Source organism: Saccostrea cucullata, unplaced genomic scaffold, assembly GCF_032062105.1.
Source record: "Saccostrea cucullata isolate Sc308-1 unplaced genomic scaffold, CSIRO_AGI_Scuc_v1 ctg1432, whole genome shotgun sequence".
NCBI lineage: Eukaryota > Metazoa > Mollusca > Bivalvia > Ostreida > Ostreidae > Saccostrea > Saccostrea cuccullata.
The window spans coordinates 249,900-272,606 of NW_026929305.1; the positions used below are offsets into that span (position 1 = coordinate 249,900).

General features: G+C 33.2%; 1 protein-coding gene across 1 annotated transcript; it reads left to right on the forward strand.

Annotated features, from left to right (window-relative positions):
• Nucleotides 1–1,334: 1,334 nt before the first annotated feature.
• On the forward strand, nt 1,335–22,441 carry LOC134280392 (intraflagellar transport protein 122 homolog). Its single transcript, XM_062762801.1, is given in 30 exon segments — nt 1,335–1,470; nt 1,727–1,957; nt 2,405–2,481; nt 2,608–2,646; nt 2,870–3,003; nt 3,975–4,054; nt 4,720–4,795; nt 5,377–5,568; nt 5,985–6,123; nt 9,831–10,010; nt 10,439–10,497; nt 10,602–10,750; nt 11,149–11,183; nt 12,250–12,407; nt 13,405–13,523; nt 13,979–14,132; nt 14,273–14,434; nt 14,654–14,820; nt 15,038–15,209; nt 15,635–15,737; nt 15,835–15,975; nt 16,889–16,897; nt 17,477–17,574; nt 17,841–17,941; nt 18,220–18,385; nt 18,519–18,630; nt 18,844–18,972; nt 21,027–21,112; nt 21,259–21,423; nt 21,976–22,441. Coding segments are annotated over 30 exon segments (3,573 nt in total). The 5' UTR covers nt 1,335–1,411; the 3' UTR covers nt 22,057–22,441.
• Nucleotides 22,442–22,707: the final 266 nt, after the last annotated feature.

A 22,707-nucleotide genomic window follows, 5' to 3' on the forward strand; every position in this document is an offset into this window, starting at 1 on the left:
TATATATATATTTTTTTTTTTACAGATTATATATTTATGTACACATTTGGCATTGATTATATATATCATAATTCAGATGTCTTTATTTTGTTATTTGCATTGTTTATTTTGTCTAGCTGGTGCTCATTTATAGGTATTAATTTAAGAAATGTTTTTTCATTTAAAAATTAAAAGTTTAGTATTACTTGTATATTTGAATAAATGTTTTTGCATCCAGCCCAAATCTGGTTTTCGATGTATACAAATTTAAAAAAAAATGCATTTTATTTCAATCTGTGAAGTGTTGAAAGAGTTGATTATCCCACTCCATCACCCCCATATGCATCCTTGTATACTGTTATGTAAGGACAACACATACTGTAAACCAACTTTTATTAACGACGACTTTATTTCGAAATTTACCAGGGTAAAACTAGTTGGCGACGATTAATTTTCGCGATCAGATGTTTTTTCGATCTGTTGTAAATAGACAGAGAGACTTTAAGTACCGGTTCGCGGCGAGAAATATTCGTGATGATGAGGCTGTCGCGAACTTCGCGAAAATTTCTCGCACGCAAATAAAAGTTGGTTTACAGTAATATTGATTAATTCAGAGGCAAAATACAGGAGTATTCCTATGCAGAATGACTTGTACATGTGTTACCTGGAGGTTGAACAAGGCCCCAGCCACTCTTAAAGTAGAGTGAAACACTACTAGCACTAGTTGAGATACAAGTTCTTATTAATCCAAGGTCAGAGAAATTAATTTACAAAGATTATCCAATATATTCACATTTTATGACTTTACAATTTAATTTAAGAAAAAAATTTCAAAGATATTTAAGATACCACTAGAATTTATTATTTTGCCATCATGCCATTTAGAGACAAAATTAAAAAATGCAACATGAATCATAATTTTTTTTAAGACCTTTAATTGATTTGTCTCTGATACATTTGCAAATAGGAATGATCTCTGAACAACTGACAATTAACAGGTACCTCAACATACCTTAGGAATAAAAAACAGGGATTTTATTAAAATTTTCAACTATTTTGCAAAAAGAAAAAGTTGAGGGCATAATACATATTGGACTTTGTCTTTGGAGAAAAAGGAGGGGGTATTTGTTTTTAAAATAATCCTAAAAATTATAGCATTTCTTCTTGTTTTATTACCAGTTTAAATGTGCAATGCTTTTTCCAGTTATACCAAATATGAAATATTTGACATTGAATTAACATTATATGAAATGTTTGTTTCTGTAATGCATTGTGTTCTCTGCGGAAACGGCAGGTGTGCACAACAGCATTTTCTAAAATAGAAAATTTCTACTTCCGGTTTCAATTGACTTGCGCAGTGCGCTGAATTCCATAGCTGAATTGTTGCAGAAAAACTTTCTTGCTAAGAGTTTTTCATGAGATAACCAAAGCGATGCGTGCGGTACCAACCTGGGTTGATAAAGTACACGACAGAGATAAAGTTGACCAATGGTAAAATTATATTTAGAATCTAAAACTGTGTGAAATATAGTCTATAGATAAATTCAAATATTGTTTACCTTAGAAACCTTTTTTGATTGTTCGAATTTTCTCTAATTTTAACTGATTAAAGAAATATCAGAAACGAGCAACGAAACGGTTGTTTTTCATTTAAAAAGAGAGAATTTGGATGTGGTTCCCAGTACTTATTTTCAAGAACTTTTACTGTTACAGTATTTATTCAGTTAACATGTGAACTTCTTTACAGTATCTGGGATCTTTGTTTCAAACCTGATGGAAGTCAGCTTATTGTTGCTGCGGGAAACAGAGTATTGGTCTATGACACAAACGATGGTACACTAATTCAGCCATTGAAAGGCCACAAAGACACTGTATATTGCGTTTGTTATGCCAAGGATGGCAAGAGATTCGCCTCAGGGGCAGCGGACAAAAGTGTCATCATTTGGACGAGTAAATTAGAAGGAATTTTAAAGTATACGTAAGTTTAACAACAAACAAATAAGAAAAATATATTTTTGATCATTTTCCTTTCATTAATTAAAACTTTTTATGCCAAAAATTATTTTGAACAACCTCATTCTTGAAAATAATGTTCCACAAACTTCTTAATATCTTATCCGAGTTGGACAAGTAAACAATGAATTTGGACAACAAGTGGATATTTGAGTTGACAGTGTTTTCCCTAAGAACCGGCAACCAGCCAAATTGACCACTTCAATGGACAAAAATGCCGCTTTGAAATAACAATTTGTTGTAAGGTACACAGAGATTTTGTTCATAAACCTCATACCCTAGACTTTTACAACTGATCTCTAACCCTTTACTTTGAAATAAAAGGAAAACACTGGTTGATGTTGAGACCTGAATGTAGAAATTTAAAATGTTATGACACATCAGGTAATTATTATGGTTTTATTTCTTACAGACACAATGATGCTATACAGTGTTTAGCTTACAACCCTGTTACCCACCAATTAGCTAGCTGTGCAGTCAGTGACTTTGGTAAATATCAATTTCTTCAAATTTCTCTGCTAGCACAATCAAGCACACAAGCTTACATGATGACACATGGTCTTTAACATAAAGTAGAAAGTTAGTGTCTTTCATAAATATCCATTTTTTCTGAAGCCATTGTAGAATATGAGGCAAGAAAGAGTAAGGCTAAAGGTATATGTTTCCGTTAAATTTTGTTTGTTGATATTCTTCATGTTCATGGAATTTGTTTTAAATTGATTTTATTGCTCTATTTCATTTTCATTAATGGTTTTTGTATGTAAAAAGAATTGTTGTTAACTAATATTTATTGTTAACTAATATTTGTACATTGTATTACTATTTAAAGCGAATGCGTTTCTTGTTTACTGGTTCTTTACTTATGAATGTCTTTTAGGGTTATGGTCACCTGAACAGAAGAATGTGTCCAAACACAAAGTCAACAGCAGAATCACCTGTTGTAGCTGGACAAATGATGGACAGTACCTGGCTCTGGGACTGTATAATGGACTGGTCAGCATTAGAAATAAGGTGAGTCTATTTATAGTCAGTTATATAGCTTGACAAATGATGGACAGTGCTTAGCTCTGGGACTGTGTAATGGACTAGTCAGCATTAGAAATAAGGTGAGTCTATGTATAGTCAGTGATTTCTTTGTGTTATCTAACATGTCTAACTTGCTTCTTCTTACTTATCAGAGAAGAATTAGATTTGAATTCAGGGATTTATCAAGGCTGTTTTTACTACCGGTAAACGGTACCTTTCCCCTCTTGTTAAAGGTGCAAAAATTCCCCTTTTTCAGATAGAAAATTCTCCGATTAAACAGAGAATATATAAAACATCGTTCTGAAATTTTCCGTTTTTGTCCAATTGAAGTTTTACAGCTAATTTACCATCCTAGTCATTCAAACGCTTTTAAAAGAAAGAATATATTATTCAAGCTTTTATTTGATATTGAAGTAAACATGTGCCAAGTCCATGATTTAAAGATACAGTGATTGCAGAGTTAAATAGAAAGGTGTGGATGAGTAAGATGGAGCTTATATAGATCACTATGAATCTGAAAATGGAGTAACGACAAAAACAATGTTAGTAGTGAAACATGAAAAACAGAATTGATTTGTGATAGATATTTAGAGAAAAAATTAGATAAAGTTCTGACCTGGTTTAATTTTTTTTGTGTGTGTTATTTAGTATTTTGCCTAAAAAGTGGTTTTTGTGGCCTTTGTAAAGGTCTACAAATGACCCTCAGAAGCTCTAAGAATGCAGGATTTTGCTCCATTTATTTAAAAATTTTCGGGGTGATTTCTTTGTGTTCGCGCCTCTAACACTGATCGAACTTGCTTCTTCTTTACATATAAAACGGTAGTAAAACAAAATAGCTAGATAAATCCCTGGAATTGTGGCAAGTTCATGAAAAGTCATACAGTGTGTAAATGCACATTCGCACAAGCTGGTAGCTTTATCTATATATTTTCTATGGAACCAATTCATATTTACAGGGTGGAGAAGAGAAAGTGAAAATAGAGAGACCTAATGCTGCCACCTCCCCAGTGTGGTCTTTACAATGGAACCCAAGCAGGTACATTACAAAGATAGCCAAAGTTTTAATATTTTAATACAGGGTCTGTTTTAAAGGTAAAATTAAAATGATAGTGTAGCCTTTAATTCTTGAACTGGAGTCCCTTCAACCTGTCAAACTAAAGACTTATATATTTTGTGTAAGAATATGTTTTAAAAGAAACAGTGAATGTATACTTTATGTTTAAGTGGGTGTAATCCGGTGTATATTTGTTAAAAGCCATTAATTCAAGGTTTTTACTAGTATTTATGAATACTGATAAATCCTTACCTTGCAGTGTAATTTGCTTTCATACACTTATACATATTTTAGTCCCATACTATTGTTTTAGATCGTCTGAGATCAATTTATTTCAAAAGAATAAAAAGTAAGTCACAGATTGGCCAGGTTATTTGGTACATGTATTACAATGGTAGTGATTTTCGGTGAAAGGGATATTTTTTTCACATACTCATTTTGTATGCTAGATAAAATGAGTGATAGATCACTGTCACATTCAAATTTATGAGTGGGTATACAGTGTATGTTATATATATAAGAAAAAAAAAGTTGTATCAATTCTTGTACATTTTGATCATAAAATGTATGTTTTAACACTGAGAGTGAAACAATTGAGATATACCAGTAAACGTCAGTGAAGTTAATGTGCCATACAATATTTTCAGAGACGAATCCTATGATGTCCTAGCAGTGGCAGACTGGGGTCAAAGGTTATGTTTCTATCAGTTGTCTGGGAAACAGGTAAGCATACATTTAGTAACTGAAGTGGCAAACCATGTCATAGTGAAAAGAATATTGTTAAAATCAGATTTAGAATTAAGCATACAGTAAAACTTGTTTAGTACAAACAGGGATATTGCGAATTCACACATATAGTGAAGTTATCATGGATCCCCAAGTTGGCCAACTACTGTATTAAATCGTTTTATTTCCACGGTGTTAAGATTTCACGATAGCTCAAAAAGTACCAATTGTGATGGTTTTAATTTCACGCTGCAGGAAATTAATTCAAATTTTATGTAAGCATCTAAACGTATCTAAGAAATAGTAATAGAATTCACGATGGGTTTAATATCGCAGAAAAATGAAAAATCGCGAACATAGCGAAATTAAAACTATCGTGATTATTTACCAATCTACAGTATATAAATTTCACAAATTTCTTATACGGATATAACGAATTAGGATATAGCGAAGTAATTTCATGGGTCCCAGTGACTTCATTATAACCAAGTTTTACTGTAACTTTATTATGAGAATTTTCATTTGAATAGTATTTATATACATGTATGGATTTTTCAAATGTGATAATAATTTTGTAGATTGGAAAAGACAGAAATCTTGGTTATGACCCTAACTATGTCCGCTGGTTTTCCCGTGGGGAGTATGTGGTAGTGGGAGGCTCCAACAAACAGTGCTGTCTCCACACAAAGGAAGGGGTCAAACTGGGGGTCATTGGAGACCAGTCTACATGGACATGGTCAGCAGCAATCAAGCCAGACTCAAACTATGTGGTCAGTAAAAATCCAATTTAATGGTCAAACCCAGACTCAAACTATGTGGTCAGCAAAACTCAGACATGATAATGATAATTGATAAACCAGTGTCAAATATTAAATATTGTTACTAAAAACAAAATTTAACAGTTGTCAAAGAATTTAATTCTTGTATGATCAAAATATTAATATAAGAAAATTAGAATTTAAAGCTGTTGTTAAAAGTCACATTAACTGCAGATATAAACATCATTATCTGAAACTCAATGGAACCAAGAAAAAACTCAGAGAAATCCGAAAATTCAAGATATTGAGGGTAAAACAATAAAAAGTGGTTTGGAATTCCAAATCACTTAGACACATTCATGGTATAGGAGATATCAATGTTTGAGATACAGAAGTTAAACTTCACCTAATTTTTTTTATTCTTTCAGGCTGTAGGTTGCCAGGATGGGACTATCGCCTATTACCAGCTGATTTTCAGTACTGTCCACGGTTTGTATAAGGACAGATATGCCTACAGAGACAACATGACTGATGTCATTATCCAGCATCTTATCACAGACCAGAAAGGTAAGAAGTCACACAAAAATAGTAGCCTAGTGTGTAAATATGCCCACACAAAATAGTAGCCTAATGTGTAAATATGCAGCTTTAAGTTGATTTGATTTTTATGGTAGATGAACAGTGTGCTGTGTTATCCTTTGTGCTTTTTGAAAGAGATTGCTGAATGAGGGACTTGATTAGCACTAGATTTTTTGAATGAAGTTTAAAGTATGCATATGGAGATCTCTCAAAATGCACAATATTTTTCTAGGCTTTAAGTTTTTGACTTATATATTATCATACATGTTAACTCTACCGATTTAGGCGGGAGTCTACCGCTTTTTCACTCCATCTCCCGCCTACCGATTTTATTCGTAAATCTACCGCTTTTCTACATAAGTTTTGTCTAAAGTATTTTTGGTTTGTTTGGGTATCCATTTTTGAAGCCACTCGTCATAAAATCTCGTAAGATATCACGTAATTTGACCCGGAAGCTTACAAACGCTTTTTTTGTACTGATGTGTACATAGATTTCAAGCACGTATTTGACAACGACTACAGAACAAAAGTCAGTGATTACATTTGTTATGATATATTTTGTCGAAATTACTGCCATGAAAAAGAAGATACAGCATTTTAGAATTGGATGAAAACGTTTGACATCATCTATAAAAGCACAGAAGCTCACAGTTTTATCAATAAAGTCAATAGAAATCACTCGTTTGACCAATTCATGAGGCACATCTCTACTTTTGTTTTCGATCATCGCGGGAAATCCGATATATTTAACGAAAGATAGGAGCGTCTAGACTGGGAACTAGTTTCAGATGTAGATTAAACTATGTCATCATTTGTTGTGTTTGATAACTGAATAAACATTCAGAATTATTGCTTCTAGGCTATATCAGCAAAGATCACTCTTCAAAAGGCTAAGTTAAGAGCCAATCAAAGCAAAATGATGAGCATGAAAAATATTTGAATTTGTATAATTTATATCAAACTTAAGGTGTTTCTGTCTACTTCTTTGCAGTTGATATTAAAGATTAATTCTTGTAGTTTTCATTTAAGACCAAACATGTATATATTACAAGCAATATATCGTCATAAATCCAAGTGTAAAACAACGTGCGCAATGCTACCGCTTTTGAGGTCTGAATCTCCCTATTTTTCATCACAACAGGTTAACATGTATGATATTATAAAATGTCTTATCAGTTTTCTATTTCTGAAAAAAAAAACAATTTTAGTATAAAATAAATTCAAAAAACTATGAAGAGTATATCACAAAACAGAAAATTATTAATGTATTAAATCCATTCTTTTTAAATTGAAGATTTATTGTTGATTTTGATCATGTTGATGTGATATGATTAGATTTTTAGAATATAAATTTTTTTCATGAATTTTGGTTGATGTACATACATTTTGAATAGCTACTGATTAGAATTCTTGTCCTTTCCATTCTGGCAATAGCAGAGAAAACACACAATTTTTCACTTAGTCAGGACAGTTACCTTGGTGAGGCTTCTCACGTCTGATTGGTCAATAGTCCTATAGTGCTTTATTCTCATTGGCTGTCTGGAAATGTATTCTTTTCTCTGATTTGTAGTCATTTTGGGATCATCACATGAAATTTATTTCTTAATATGTTGTAGTAATGTAATTTTCCTTTTTAGCTCACCTCAACGAAGTTGGTATTTTTAAATTTATATAATCGGCGTCGGCGTCGGTGTCGGTGTCGGCGTCGGCGTCCCAGGTTAAGGTTAAGTTTTTTGGAGCAGTTTTCACTTTAAGTACTGCACTGTCCTATACTGATTAGACATGCATGGAAGATGGTTTTAGTGTGTTTTATTGTACCAGACAAAGTTTCAGATGCTGCAATTTCAGCAAAGGAATTACATGTACCAGGTTAATGTTTTTGGAGCAGGTTAACATTTTTGGTGCAGTTTTTGGTGTGGGTTTCATTTCAAAGTAACTATAAGCCCTATGTTGACCAAACTTGCATGGATGATACATTTAAGGATGCACACTACCAAGCTTGCTTCGGATGCTGAATCTGACCTACATATTCCGGTTGAGTGAACAGGTAAAAGTTTTTGGTGCAGGTTTCATTTCCAAGTAACTATAAGCCCTATGTTGACCAAACTTGCATGGATGATACATCTAAGGATGCATACTACCGGGCTTGCTTCGGATGCTGAATCTGACCTACATTTTCTAGTTGAGTAAACAGGTTAAAGTTTTTGGTGCAGGTTTCATTTCCAATTAACAAGTAACTATAAGCCCTCTGTTGACCAATCTTGCATGGTTGATACATCTAAGGATCTGCTGAATCTGACCTACATTTTCCAGTTGAGGTTAAAGTTTTTGGTGCAGGTTTCATTTCCAAGTAACTATAAGCCCTATGTTGACCAAACTTGCATGGATGATACATCTAAGGATGCAAATTTACCGGGCTTGCTTCGGATGCTGAATTTGTACATTTTCCAGTTGAGCGAATAGGTTAATGTTTTTTTTGCAGGTTTCATTTGCAAGTAACTTTAAGCTCTATGTTGACCAAACTTGCATGGATGATACATCTAAGGATGCACACTACAGGCTTGCTTCGGATGCTGAATCTGACCTACATTTTCCGGTTGAGTGAATAGTTAAAAGTTTTTAGTGCAGGTTTCATTTCCAAGGAACTATGAGTTCTTTAATGACCAATCTTGCATAGATGATACATCTAAGGATGCATACTTCCAGGCTTGCTTCGGATGCTGAAAATGACCTTCTTTTTGTGGATGAGTGAAAATGTTAGTTTTGATGCATGTTTCATTTCCAATAAACTATGAGCCCTATAATGAGCAAACTTGCGTGGATGATACATCTGAGGATGCACACTAATGGACTTGCTTCGGATGCTGAATTGGACATACATTTTTCAGATAATAGACAAGGTAAAAGTTATGGTTGCAGGTCTATTACCAAAAACTATAAGGCTTATATAACATTGTATAAACCAAACTTGCACAAATGCTGCATCAAGAGATGAAAACTCTCAAATTTGCTTCAGATGCTGGATTTTCATTACATTTTCATGAAGAAGAAGTAGTTAAAAATTTTTATGTAGGTCTATTTCAAAGTATCAGATCAAAATTGCTTTTAAAAATATTTTCATTTTTGGAATGTATACTTTTTGTTGGTTAATTGTGTGACTTTGCCTTACTTAAAGACAACATTCGTTGAGGTGAGCTCTGTAATCTCTGATTACCTATGTTTTATGTCTGTTTTATTTATGAAAGGCCTTGGTATTTTTAAATTTATTATAATGACTAGCAAAATTACAGAAAAATAAACTTAGTATCAGTAGAATGACGTAATTTTTTTTCTAAAAAATGTTAAGTCCAAAAGCTCTCATGAATCTATCTTTCTTGAACCTGAAGTGAATAAGTATGAAAAACTACAGGCACAAAACACTCCATTTATGCCCATTGAAATCCGTTCAGTCAACCTATTTGTTTAGTTAAGCATTTGGCTAATGCCTCCACGATATTCAAAATATTTATGCAATTATAAATTCGAGATAAGTTTTTATTTCTTTTGGAAAAATTACAGATATACATTTATAAATTTATATCTTCAATTTAAATAGCTTGGGTACTGCATACATTGTGTAATCCAAGTGCTGTAAAGTTTATATTTTATGAAACTGTAAATTTTATAATTTATGAAATTCTTCTTTTGCCCTTTAGTGAAATGCCTGAGGCAGGAAATGTTGATAAAGAATGGATATCAAGTCTTGCACAACTGTAGATTTGTGCAGGAAATGTATTATGATAAAGACTCAGTTCTGTCAAAAGCCAAAAACAAAGTTGTGTCTGAGTTGGGAGTTTGTCAGTCCCCAATATATAGAGGCCACAGAAGTCTATCAGGTTTTCTGGTTCTGACATTTTTAGTTTGGTTGCATATATTTTCCTGGTTTTAAATTTTTTTCTTTTTCTTTTTTCTTGCATGGATTTGATTCGTGTATTTTAAGGTTTACTGGGTTATTTTTCTCATTACCTTATCAGGGTATTTTATTTTATTTTTTTTTTGAATCAGGAATTCTAATTTATTTATAAAGTATGGTATTAATTTTGTGTTTTCCATTTCATGTTATATAAATTAAAGATTTTCTTGTGAATTGTTTATTACATAGAAGTATTAAGTTTTATTCTTTTTTAACAAAAGTATACTGATATACATGTATGGCTGTGATTAAATAGAATACTTTCAATACTTTATAGATCATTTTTTCTTGTCCCTGTTACATAGACTGTAAATGTACTATTGGACATAACAAAAATTGTCCATATTTCAGTGAGGATCAAATGCAGAGACTTGGTTAAGAAGATAGCTATTTATAGACACAGACTAGCAGTAAGTCATTTAGTATTTGCTTTCATTCATACAAAATAATTAATGTAATAAATCATAAGTTAGTACAAATTTTAACCATTGAAAGATAAAACTTTTCATTTTAGGTACAGCTACCGGACAAGATAGTTATATACAAAAAGCTGTACTCGGACGATGTAAAATTGATATGTTACAAAGTCAAGGAGAAGATTAACAAGAAGTTTGAGTGTAATCTCCTTGTGGTTTGTTTTCCCAAAATATCATTCTTTGTCAGGTAAGCTGAAATAAAAACCTTGTAGATAAATTTTATAATTCTGAATACAATATTATCTTAAATTCATCTTCTAAATATTCTCATAACTACATAATTTTGATTGAAGCACCATTTGCAAAATAGAATCACAAGCTTTGATTTTTTTTTTTTTTTTTGTAAATAAATGTTGAGATTTGATATAAATTGAAATTATAAGTTTATGTTTGATATTTTGCAATTTTATGTCTACATGCAGCCATTTTTGCTATATGATGTAAAATATGAAAGTTACAGTTTAGAAAGCATGCAGTATGTTCCTAAGTGTGCAGTCAAAATCAAAGACATACAGAGCGTGTCTAACATTTAATTGATTTATATAGATGTAGGATTTTGTACCATATTGTTCTATATTTGAATAGGAAAAATCAGTGCTACTCAAGTTCCAAGGAATCATGTGAGCGGGAATGGCTGATGGAGTCCATATATCGATTTACATCAAGGTCATATTTAGGTCGCGAGGGGCTCATTGGTTTAAAAATGGGCAGGTACGTGTCACGCCCAATCACCCGCTGGGCAGCGAGGCTCTTCTGGTTGGCCTGAAGAATGGTCAGGTGGGTGCTTGACCTTTCAAAAATTCACCTCCACAAGGTCATCCTTTAACCACCTTTTCATTAAAGGCCAACCTGAATATTTGTAATTAATATATTGTTCTGTTTATGTCAAAAGTATATTCCTGCACTATTGTTTTTTTATAAAATGTGTATCTTAATTCAACACTTGTACTGATATACATATACTTTTGGTAATGGTTCTGTTATGTTGTGGGGAGGGGGTAATGTCTCTTTTTCTCATTTCGACATACTTTCAGGAATTTTGATAAAGTTTTGAATATACATATACTGTGCATATAGCTCTAATTGCAGTTTTTTACCAAGATAACATGAAGTATAAAAAAAATTTTGAATTTTAACAATTATGCCTTGAAAATTCATTGAAACAAATAATTTTAAAAATTATTTTGATGATATGTATATCAAAAAGATGACAATGTTTTTGTGTTAAATGCTTAAAGCAGAGTAAGTCAATGAAATTTGACATTTATGCCTAACAAAGCTGGCTTTTTGGAAACACAACGGTCTGGTGTATGACATCAACATTAAAATTTTTCTCTCCTTGTATATACAATGTACAGGGAGGTAAATAGTGAAGTAAAATTTTAATTATTTGGGATTCGAAAGCTGCATTTAAACAATGATTTTGCATTTTAAATAAAGTTGAAAGTTTGTAAAATTTTCAAAAATAACGAAAATTAATCATTTTCAGGAATTATTTAGCTAGGTGTGTTTACATCCTTAACTGCAATTTTTTTGTACATTTACATGTATTTTGCTAAATTTAGTGACATTGATTTTGTTAACATAAGAAAAATTTGAAATTCAATTGTTTCATGAATGCAATATTTCAATTTCATGTATTTCAAAAACTTAAGTTTTAATATGAATCTGTTGATAGATAAGTAGTACTTATTGATTTAATATTTTTGGCTTTCTTTCTACAGGAACCGAATGCTAACAGTGTAGCCTGGAATACACACTATGAAGACATGCTCTGTTTTTCTGGGAATGGGTTACTCAACATCAAGGCCAGCAATTTCCCAGTTCATGTTCAGAAGCTTCAAGTAAGGGTCGACTTTGGAGTTTGTGTGGAATCTTATAAAGAAATGATACAAATTTATGTAGAAAGACTATCTTACATTCACTAATTTGTATTTAATCCTAATTTTTTTTTTCTTTGGTTATTAGGAGGTAAGAGTGATTTATGATTGTTCAGTTTTTTTTTGTACTTTGTTGACATGTTTGATTAGTTCTTAGCTCTGCAAAGCCAAAGGCTCAAGTGAGCTTTTCTGATTAAAATGGTCCATATGTCTGACTGTCTGTATTTATTTACATTTAGTGTATATGTGTATACTATGAGCATATTCAGTATAGTTTAAGCTTGGGCCATTAAGAAAAATATTTCATATTGATTATTTGCAAACTAATTAGTGTTTTTTCAATCATTTGACTTACTTTGGTTCCAAAAAAGGTGTTTCCTTTACATAAATTTATCTGGTAAAGGGGTAGGGGGAGAGTGCTTGGCTAAGTGTTTTTGCCCATGGGCCTCTTGTTCCAAGTTGCTGCACTCTTTACTGCACTCTTTGCAAAGCTGAATATCTTTAAATTCTTAAGGGATAGAAGGTATTGCTGTGAAAAATGGTCATGGTTACAGCTGTATATCAACTTAGATTTAGATGGGATTTTTTTCACTTAACACAGTGTACATTTATTAATATGTACTTGAAAAAAAAGATACATCCATAAAAAAATGTGAACACAGTTGTACACGCATGTACATTTACATTCATGAAATTATTGCTGTTATTGTTTGTTTGCTATAACATGTACTTGGCCCTTTTGGTTTAATTAAACTGAATGATGGTTTCAGTATAAAATAGAATAAGGATGACAGCATATTCATAATTTAGTTTGTAGGGCTGACATAAATCTGTACTTTACTTACTAATTTTCTATATGACACTGTAGAATTAAAATTTACATTGTGTGTTTTTATGACGGGGTTTTATAGGTTTCATTGGATCTAAGATTTTGATCTAACAATGTATATTGTGTTTACAGGGTTTTGTGGTGGGCTTCAGTGGATCTAAGATTTTCTGTCTCCACATCTACTCCATGTCCTCAGTGGATGTTCCACAATCAGCCTCCATGTACCAGTACCTAGAAAAGAAACTCTTCAAGTAAGTACAGACATCCAACACACTGCCAAGTCTTGTTTATAAGAAATTTCTATCCAGATATTTGTATAGAAAGGGGTAGGGGACATTATTTTTTGTAAAGAAAATGGTTTCCAAGTAATGTGTTTGGGTAAATTTCATCCTAATATTGCCTCCAACAATGGGACAATTAACTTTTCTTTAACACAACTGTTCATGGGAAAATTCAAAAGGAAAGAAATTGAAAGTGTAATAGGGCAAAATAAACATGATAGAAAGTACTAGCCCTTTGTAGGGTATTTGCAAAGGATATCTTGATTGGTGTAATAACAAAGTGTGCTGATTGTATTCTGCTCCTAACATAACCATTGATGTTCTTTAAAAAAGTTAAATGATAACAAAGCAAAAGACTTTAAATATTCTCATGTGAATTACTATAATTGCTTGCATATAAGCTCACTGAACCCTTTAATTTCTAGGGATGCCTACAAGGTAGCCTGTTTAGGGGTGACAGACGGGGACTGGGAAGTTCTGGCCCATGAGGCTCTTGAGGGGTTGGACTTCGACACGGCCAAGAAAGCCTTCATCAGAATCAAGGATCTCCGCTATCTGGAGCTCATCCACTCCATAGAGGTCTGTATTTTCTCTGGTTACAGTGTATGGAAATGTTAGGTGTGTTCAACTGAGGAGAAAAGAGTAAAAAAGAATGGATAAATCTGAATAAAATAATAATATTAGAGCAGTATTTAAAAAAGAATTTTATTTGATTTCAGGAGAGGAAAAAGAGAGGTGAAAATGACAACATGATCTTCCTTGGAGATGTGTACAGTTACCAAGGGAAATTCAACGAGGCCGCCAAACTGTACAAAAAAGCCGGAGGAGAACAGAAGGCCATGAATATGTATACAGACCTCAGGATGTTTGACCAAGCCAAGGTTTAATAAACAACATTATATACAGAATTCTTAAAATGTTTTCATAATAAATTGCAAATTACATTTTAAATAAAATTATTAAACATGTGCTCATTTTACAATAAAAAGTTAGCACTGATGTTAGAATATCAAGATATTTGTCACTGACCAGGTGTACTGAATCGATTGGAATATGTTTATTTAGGATTCAGATATTAAGTAAGTAAGCTGTATTTACAGGAATACATTGGCTCTGGAGACCCTCTGGATAAGAAGATGCTAATTACTAAGCAGGCTGACTGGGCCAAGAGCAGTAATGAGCCAAAGGCTGCTGCTGAAATGTACATTTCAGCTGGGGAGTACTGTAAGGCTATTGACATTGTAGGGGAACACGGATGGGCTGACATGTAAGATTTAATTTTAACTACAATGAAGGTTTTGGTCCAAATGATACATGTATTTATTTACATGGACATATATGCATGCTTCTGCATTTGTAAACCATTTTGGTATTATGAACAAGAACTTGGATTTGTTTCTTTATTATCTTGATCATGTAGAGTTCTGAATGTTCCTGTGACTAAAACAAAAATGATATATATTTGAAAATTGACCTATTTACAGGATGATAGACCTGGCCCGTAAGCTAGACAAGGCTGACCGTGAAGCTCTGAGTCGAGCCGCCATGCACTTGACCAAAATGGAGCAGTACCCCTTCGCTGCTGAAGTGTACAGTAAAATGGGAGATATTAAAGCCCTCATAAACCTTCATGTAGAGGCCAAACACTGGGAAGATGTATGAATAACTTTCACTTGATTTCTTGTTAAAAATAAAATTTTACCCCCTAAAGTCTTGCAGTATGCACTGTTTGGCTGTTTGGTGTACTGTAGATTCCTTATTTTTCGCGAGTACTTATTATCGCGAATGGGCTCTTCACCGTCAAATTGCGAGAATAACAATTTGCGAATGGACAGTTGATCAAGAGATTTTACATAGATTTCAGCACCAGAAAAATAAAGGCGAGTAATTTTATTTCGCACGTGGCGCTTCTCGCGAAATTACGCGATAATTAATTACACGCGTATATTTAGGAATCTACAGTAATTTGAATAAAGGCATGTCAACATCTACTGCAAGGCCAAGCTCTTGATAGTTTTATGACAAGTAGTGATAATTTAAAATATATATCCCTTTTAATAATGACTGTATCTCTGTGGCAGGCCTTCGCTCTGGCTGAAAAACACCCTGAGTACAAGGAGGAGGTTTATGTACCGTACGCTCAATGGCTCGCCGAGAACGACAAGTTTGATGATGCTCAAGAGGGTGAATATTCTAAACTATTTCTGTTAAAATGTCTGATTTTTTTTTAACAAGAGACATAAATTTAAGGGAAGGGAGTTGAAATGTTCTTTTTTTGTAGCATTCCATAAGGCTGGTCTGCAGGGGGAGGCAGTCAAGGTCCTGGAACAGCTAACACACAATGCTGTTATTGAGAGTCGCTTCAATGATGCCGGGTAATATTTCTGGAAAATCTCCATGCAGTGTCTGGATATAGCAAGAGGTGGGTGACCTAACAAGAGCAACATCACTTAAGATTTTTTTCCATGATGCTTTTCGTTGTTTTTTTTGTATTTTTGTCAGTTGTAGTAATATAATATAAAACTACCTTTCTGAAAATCTGAGTTGTTTTTGCCTGTTTTCAGAAGAAGAAGATGGTTTGTATTTGTATTCAGGGTTATTTTGTTGCTTCAATGGCTAACATTAAAATATTCTTGATATGTGAAAAAAAATTAGAAGTTCATTGTCCCTAGTCCAGCTATAAGTCTTTGAAAAACAAGGGTTTGTTATAGTGCCAGTCTTTTTTACTGTGGAATTTATGTCAGTATTTTTCAGAAGTTTTATTTTCAAGAATTTACAGTCTCATCAAAAATCGTAATTGAAATCTTCAACAAGACATTCAGCTTCTTAAAAATTGAAAAATATTTCCCACAAACTCTAAATTTTTAGTTATCCTCAAATTTTGGCAACCACAAATTAAAATGATTCCACAGTACCTATGTAACAGCCAGAAAGTCCATTTTTAGGAGTTTCAAGAAATAGATATCGCTGAATTCCAATTTTTTGAGCTAGTATGAACGGTTATCATGGCGAGTTAAAAATTGTTTGCAAATTTGTCAGCCATTCTGTAAAAGATATAGTTCTAAGCATGATTGGGAGATTGAAATGGTTGTATATGCTTAGAAATGCTAAAAAGATGCTAATAGCTGGTGGAAAATGAAACTAGCATGAAAGATTTACAAGAGCTTTAGTTGATACCCCTTAAAATGAGAAAAAGAATTTGATATATCATGTATTAGAGAGCTACAAATCTATGTTTAGTATGATGTATATTGAGTATTAAGAAGAAGAGTTGTATGTTTTAGTTCTTGCACATGTACATATGTCTGATCTTTCTAAATTTCTGCTTTATACAGAGAACAGTGGTATGAATAATTGTAAACTTGCACCCTTTCATTTTATACCACACAATTAAGATTGGAGTGACATTCAGATTTATTATTGTTGACCCATGTGTTGAAATTTTATTCATGCAGAAACACCCCCACCCCCAAAGATTCGATGAAAAAATGACAAATATACTCCCTGCACAGAACCTGACCTAATTAAGTTTTAGTTTTCTGATAACATGTAACACGAATTTTAGTCTGATTTTACTTTGTGTGCTTGCTGTGATATAAATTTTTTTTTGTTTTTTAATAAAATGTTAATTAATGGGGGTACAAAAAAGTATATTGAGTGTTCTTATCCTTTTTTGTTGTTACACTGTTTATGATATTGTAATACTTGGTATCTTGAAGTGTGAATATTGACAAAAATTATGTTATTGTTTAACTTGTAACTTCTGATCTTCGGAATATTTTTTGACCTGTCATGTTTTTACTGCTCAGGAGCATGAATTAAGTAGCTTAACTGGGATCATATTTATTGTGAGCTCTGCACTCTATATTATCATCCTTTTTTCCACCTTAATTTCATCAGTTTTATCTTGGCTCCTTTTGTAGAGGATTCAGAGAAACGAGAAGAAATGTTTGCCAAGTTCCAAGACTATCAGAGGAAGGCTGACATGTATTACGCCTACCATTCCATTCAAAGATATACAGTAAGTCTAGCATTCTAGAGAGAAGCAAGTTTAGATTTAACTCTGTAGCTTTGTTTTAAATGTCTTGAAATACAATTTGCAAGCATGCACATGTATTTGTTTAGAAAAGGGTATCTCTTTCAGGATCCCCAAAAATCTTTGTACATTATTGCACTATTATTTAATGAATAGGTTTTTTTGATATCCCATAGTCCTTGCATTCAATATGATATGTGTTGTTTCATGTCAGTACTAGTAATCACTTGAATTGAATGTGTCTGTTTCAGGATGAGCCTTTCACATCACATCTACCAGAAGCCCTGTTTAACATTTCTCGATATCTGCTTCATATGATCCAGAGTGGAATACCACACGGAATCTCTAAAGTGTATCCTTCGTTTAATTGATTTGGTTTTAATACAGTACATTTAACTTTGGTTAAAGATCCATGTGCTACTTTAAAATATGAATGCCTTTCAATTTAATTCTTCTTATTTAAAATAACTTAAACAGACTTCAGAAGAAATTTACAAGTCCATACAGTTCTGGTACATTGCAAACAAAAATATTTCAAAGAATGAAATTTTTTCAGTTAGAACCATTTTGAACTATAGAAATCAGTAAAGAAATTGCTCATTTTTGAATATTCCTTAATTGAGTGTTAAGAGGGACACTATATGCATTAGCCAAGCAGAGTAAGAACCTGGGAGCCTTTAAGTTGGCTCGTTACGCCTATGAGAAGTTACAGACACTGAGGATACCCAGTAGATTCCAGGAGGCTGTAGATCTAGGTAGTGTGATGATCCGATCCAAGGCATTCCAAGACTCCGAGGTATTGTACATGTGTATAAATTGGACAATGGCTAATTTTATGTTTTATGTATCGTTAATAAGTATGATGCATTTTCAATTTGAAAGTTTTTTTTTTTTGTTTAAATCTGAATTTGGTTGTTGTTTTGATTTAGGAGCTCCTTCCCATGTGTTACCGCTGTTCCACCACAAACCCTCTTCTGAACAATGGAGGAAACTGCTGTGTCAACTGTAGACAACCATTTGTCCACTCTTTTGTCTCATTTGGTGAGGTTTTTTTTTTATAACTTAATTTCTTTTACACTTAAAAGCAATATTTTTGTTAAATTGAAAAAAAATGAAATTGAAAATAAGCGAATAGGGAAACGGAAATCTGCGCGACAGATTTATTTTTAAAATGTGATGAAAAAGATGCAAAATTTAATAAAGATAGTCTTTGCTTAATGAAGACTTAATACATGTTTATCTGTTGTTTTACAGAGGTGCTGCCGCTGGTGGAGTTTGTGTTAGACAGCAGTCTGACGGACGAGGAGGCTGTACAGATCCTGGACCTGTCTATACCCAAACAGAAGAAAGAGGATCGAGGCTGGAAGGAGGGGCGCATCGGACGTATCCTTAATATCACAATGATAAAGTCATGCTGAGTCAAACTGACATTAGATTTATGCAGTTTTAGAGAGATATGTTCCAAGATATGCTCAGGATCTTTTGTCTGAGAGTAATAAAATTTATGAATTACATATCAAAGATAAATTCAAGAGAAGTTCATGAGAGAATTTTAAATTTGTTTTCCTGTTCCAAGGATAATTTTTGCATTTTTAGGTCACCTGAGTAACTCAGGTGACCTATTGCTATCCGTTTTCGTCTGTCGTCGTCAGTCGTCCGTTGTGCGTCGTGTGTTAACATTTGAACATTTTCAGCTTCTTCTCTGAAACCACTGAACCAATGTCAACCAAATTTGCTATACAGTATCTATGGGTGAAGGGAAACAAAAATTGTGAATTTCATGATCCCTGCCCCCCTGGGGCCTGAGGGGTGGGGCCAAAACCTCTAAAATTAGTGCAATCTTTAAAAATCTTCTTCTTTACTCCTGAACATTAAGCAGGCAAACTGTTGGCATGAATGTAATGAGCATTGAGTCTTCTACCAAAATTGTGAAATTCATGGCCCCAGGGTCAGGGGTTCTAGTGCTAGGACGGGGCTATATAGATTATATAGTGAAAATGCATTATTTCTTTGAAAATCTTCTTCTCTGCTCCTGGGTATTAAATAAACTAACTGAGTACATAGTTATGATGAGCAAGAGTGCCTCTTCCAGATTTGTGAATTTTATGGCCCCAGGGTCAGGGGTTCTGGTGTTAGGGCGGGGCTCTATTGATTATATAGTGAAAATGCATTTATTCTTTGAAAATCTTCTTCTCTGCTTCTGGATATCAAATAAACTAACTAAGCACATAGTTATAATGAGTAAGAGAGCCTTTTCCAAAATCATAAATTTCATGGCCCCAGGTTCAGGGGTTCTGGTGTTAGGGCGGGGCTCTATTGATTATATAGTGAAAATGCATTTATTCTTTGAAAATCTTCTTCTCTGCTTCTGGATATCAAATAAACTAACTAAGCACATAGTTATAATGAGTAAGAGAGCCTTTTCCAAAATCATAAATTTCATGGCCCCAGGTTCAGGGGTTCTGGTGTTAGGGCGGGGCTCTATTGATTATATAGTGAAAATGCATTTATTCTTTGAAAATCTTCTTCTCTACTTCTGGGTATTAAATAAACTAATTAAGTACATAGTTATGATAGGCAAGAGAGCCTTTTCCAAAATTGTGAATTTCATGGCCCCAGGGTCAGGGGTTCTAGTGCTAGGGCAGGGCTCTATAGAATATATAGTGAAAATGCATTAATTCTTTGAAAATCTTCTTCTCTGCTTCTGGGTATTAAAAAAACTAAGTAAGTACATAGTTATGATTAGCAAGAGTGCCTTTTCCAAAATTGTGAATTTTATGGCCCCAGGATTAGGGGTTCTGGTGTTAGGGCGGGGCTCTATTGATTATAAAGTAAAAATACATTAATTCTTTGAAAATATTTTCCTTTGCTTCTTGGTTTTATGCCAATGATCCAAGTACATGTATATATATTTATGATAAAGAAAGGTGCATCTTGCAAAGAGTTTTTTTTTATGCCCCCTGGGTCAGAAGGGTGGGGGGGGGTACATAGTCTGAAAATAAATTAATGCTTTGAAATCTGCTCTTTGGTATTAATCAACCATTTTATGATAAAATTTGCAAAATTTTTAAATATGTGGCCCCAGGTCAGTGGTTCCTTTGGGGTGAGGTGCACAACTGGGTATAAAGTGGAAGTGCATTTTCTCTTTGTTACTCTGATCTACCTCTGGGTATTAAGTAAATAGAGTAAGCATGCTAAGTTAATAATTATGATAAGCAATGGTGCCTCTTTCAAAATTGTGAATTGTGAATTTCATGGCCTCTGGTTTAAAACGCGAACCAAATTTAATTGTTTGAAAGTTGTTACAATATACTCAGGTGACCTATAAGGCCCGTGGGCCTCTTGTATATATTTCTATATCCGTGTATAAGTGTGATGAATTTGGCCCATATATGAGTTAATGTAGGAGGTAGTAGTTTGCCTTGACTGGCTTTAAGATGCCCAGACTCTGAGTTTAGGTCAAGCTCAGGATGATGAACCTGAGGATGAGGACCCATTCTCAGCCAAACTCATGACCTTTGATGTAAGTAAAGAGGGATTTATAGTGCAAATAGGAATTTGATAGTAAAGGTTTTTTGGGGTTGTTTCTGTCTTTTAAATTCAGTATTGTTTTATGCACTCTATTCATTTAATGGAAATTAAGTTTGTATTACATTTTACTATTTACAGCAAGAAGAAACAGAATTCCGTCCCGTGGTTGTAACAAAATCTGTTCTACAAACTTTATCTAGATCAGAGGTTTACATTCTTAAGTGGCCTAAACCACTGAGATACCAGTTCTTCAGATCCCTACTGCCTGATGTCACTATAACTCAGTGTCCTAAGTGTAATAAGGTAATATATTACATTTCTTAGTGTAAAATGTCAAATCATTACACGGTTTGCATGCAGCAAACATACTGTAAATCACTATTTATTCACGAGAACTTTATTTTCGCGTAATTACGCGAGACAGTGTGCTCGCGAAAATTTAATTCTCGCGTATTATAGCATTCCTTATGATTATATAGAGTAATAACCACAATTCGTGAAAATTTTGTCTTGCTAATCAAGAGTCAATGACTATCTCGCGAAAATAAGGTGTCGCGAAAATTAAGTGATCTACAGTACTAAGGTCTTAGGTCAAAACTTTCAAATTTCCTAAAGTATAATGTATTGCCAGTATTTGATCACTATTACTCTTTGTCCCAAGTGTAATAATAAGTTATATTAAAGAATTTTTTATGGGAAATGCAGTGTAGTTTAATTAATTTAATCATCATTACACTGCCAAAAAATATTTTGAAACCTACAAAAAAAAGAAAATTCAGCAGTTTTTTATTCACTCTCATAGAGATTATTTTGTTGTTATCATTCAGTAAATGTGATTATTTGTTCTATTGTCAGTTGTTCCACACTGATGACTTTGAACTCCAGTATCTTCAGAAAGGTCACTGCCCATTCTGTAGGAGCACCTTAGAGGACTGAAAAATTAAGGAGCAAAAAAGGAATTAGAACCCATTTTACAATGAGGAAGAAAAGCTAGTGATCACGAATCATGATCTAAACCAAGAAAGAAAACTCGGATACAAAGTCCTAGTGAAAGTCCTGCCTAAAATATAGTGTATGCATCTCTCAGAATCTCTTGTTCAACTTCAGTGGGGGGAAGTCCTTCATATTTCCTCTCGGCAAATCCTCTGATGCTGTTTTGTTAATGTCTTTATTTTGGGTAAATCCATCTTTAAACTGATATTTGTATTTAAGTGTGATGAAAGGATTTTGTAATTTATATTTTTGTAAGTTCACTGTTGAAAAGAAGAACATTCTCAGTAATTTATTTACACTGTAAGATTAATGTTGTATAATGATGATATGACCAATAAAAAAATATTAAATATTTAAGATTTATCAAAATTTATCCACGTATGTTCGGAGGATGTCCCAAATGAATGAAAGGTATATGTAGAAAGTTGCCTATCAAAGGATGAGTTAGACCAATGCTTAATTTAAAATCAATTTTGAAAGGGGCAAGTGGGAGGGGGTTGTTGAAGTGATGGATTGGAATGATTAATTTTTTTTCAAAATTAAATACCCATTAATTTTTTAAAGTAAATTGTAATGTTTTGAAGTTACTTTTTT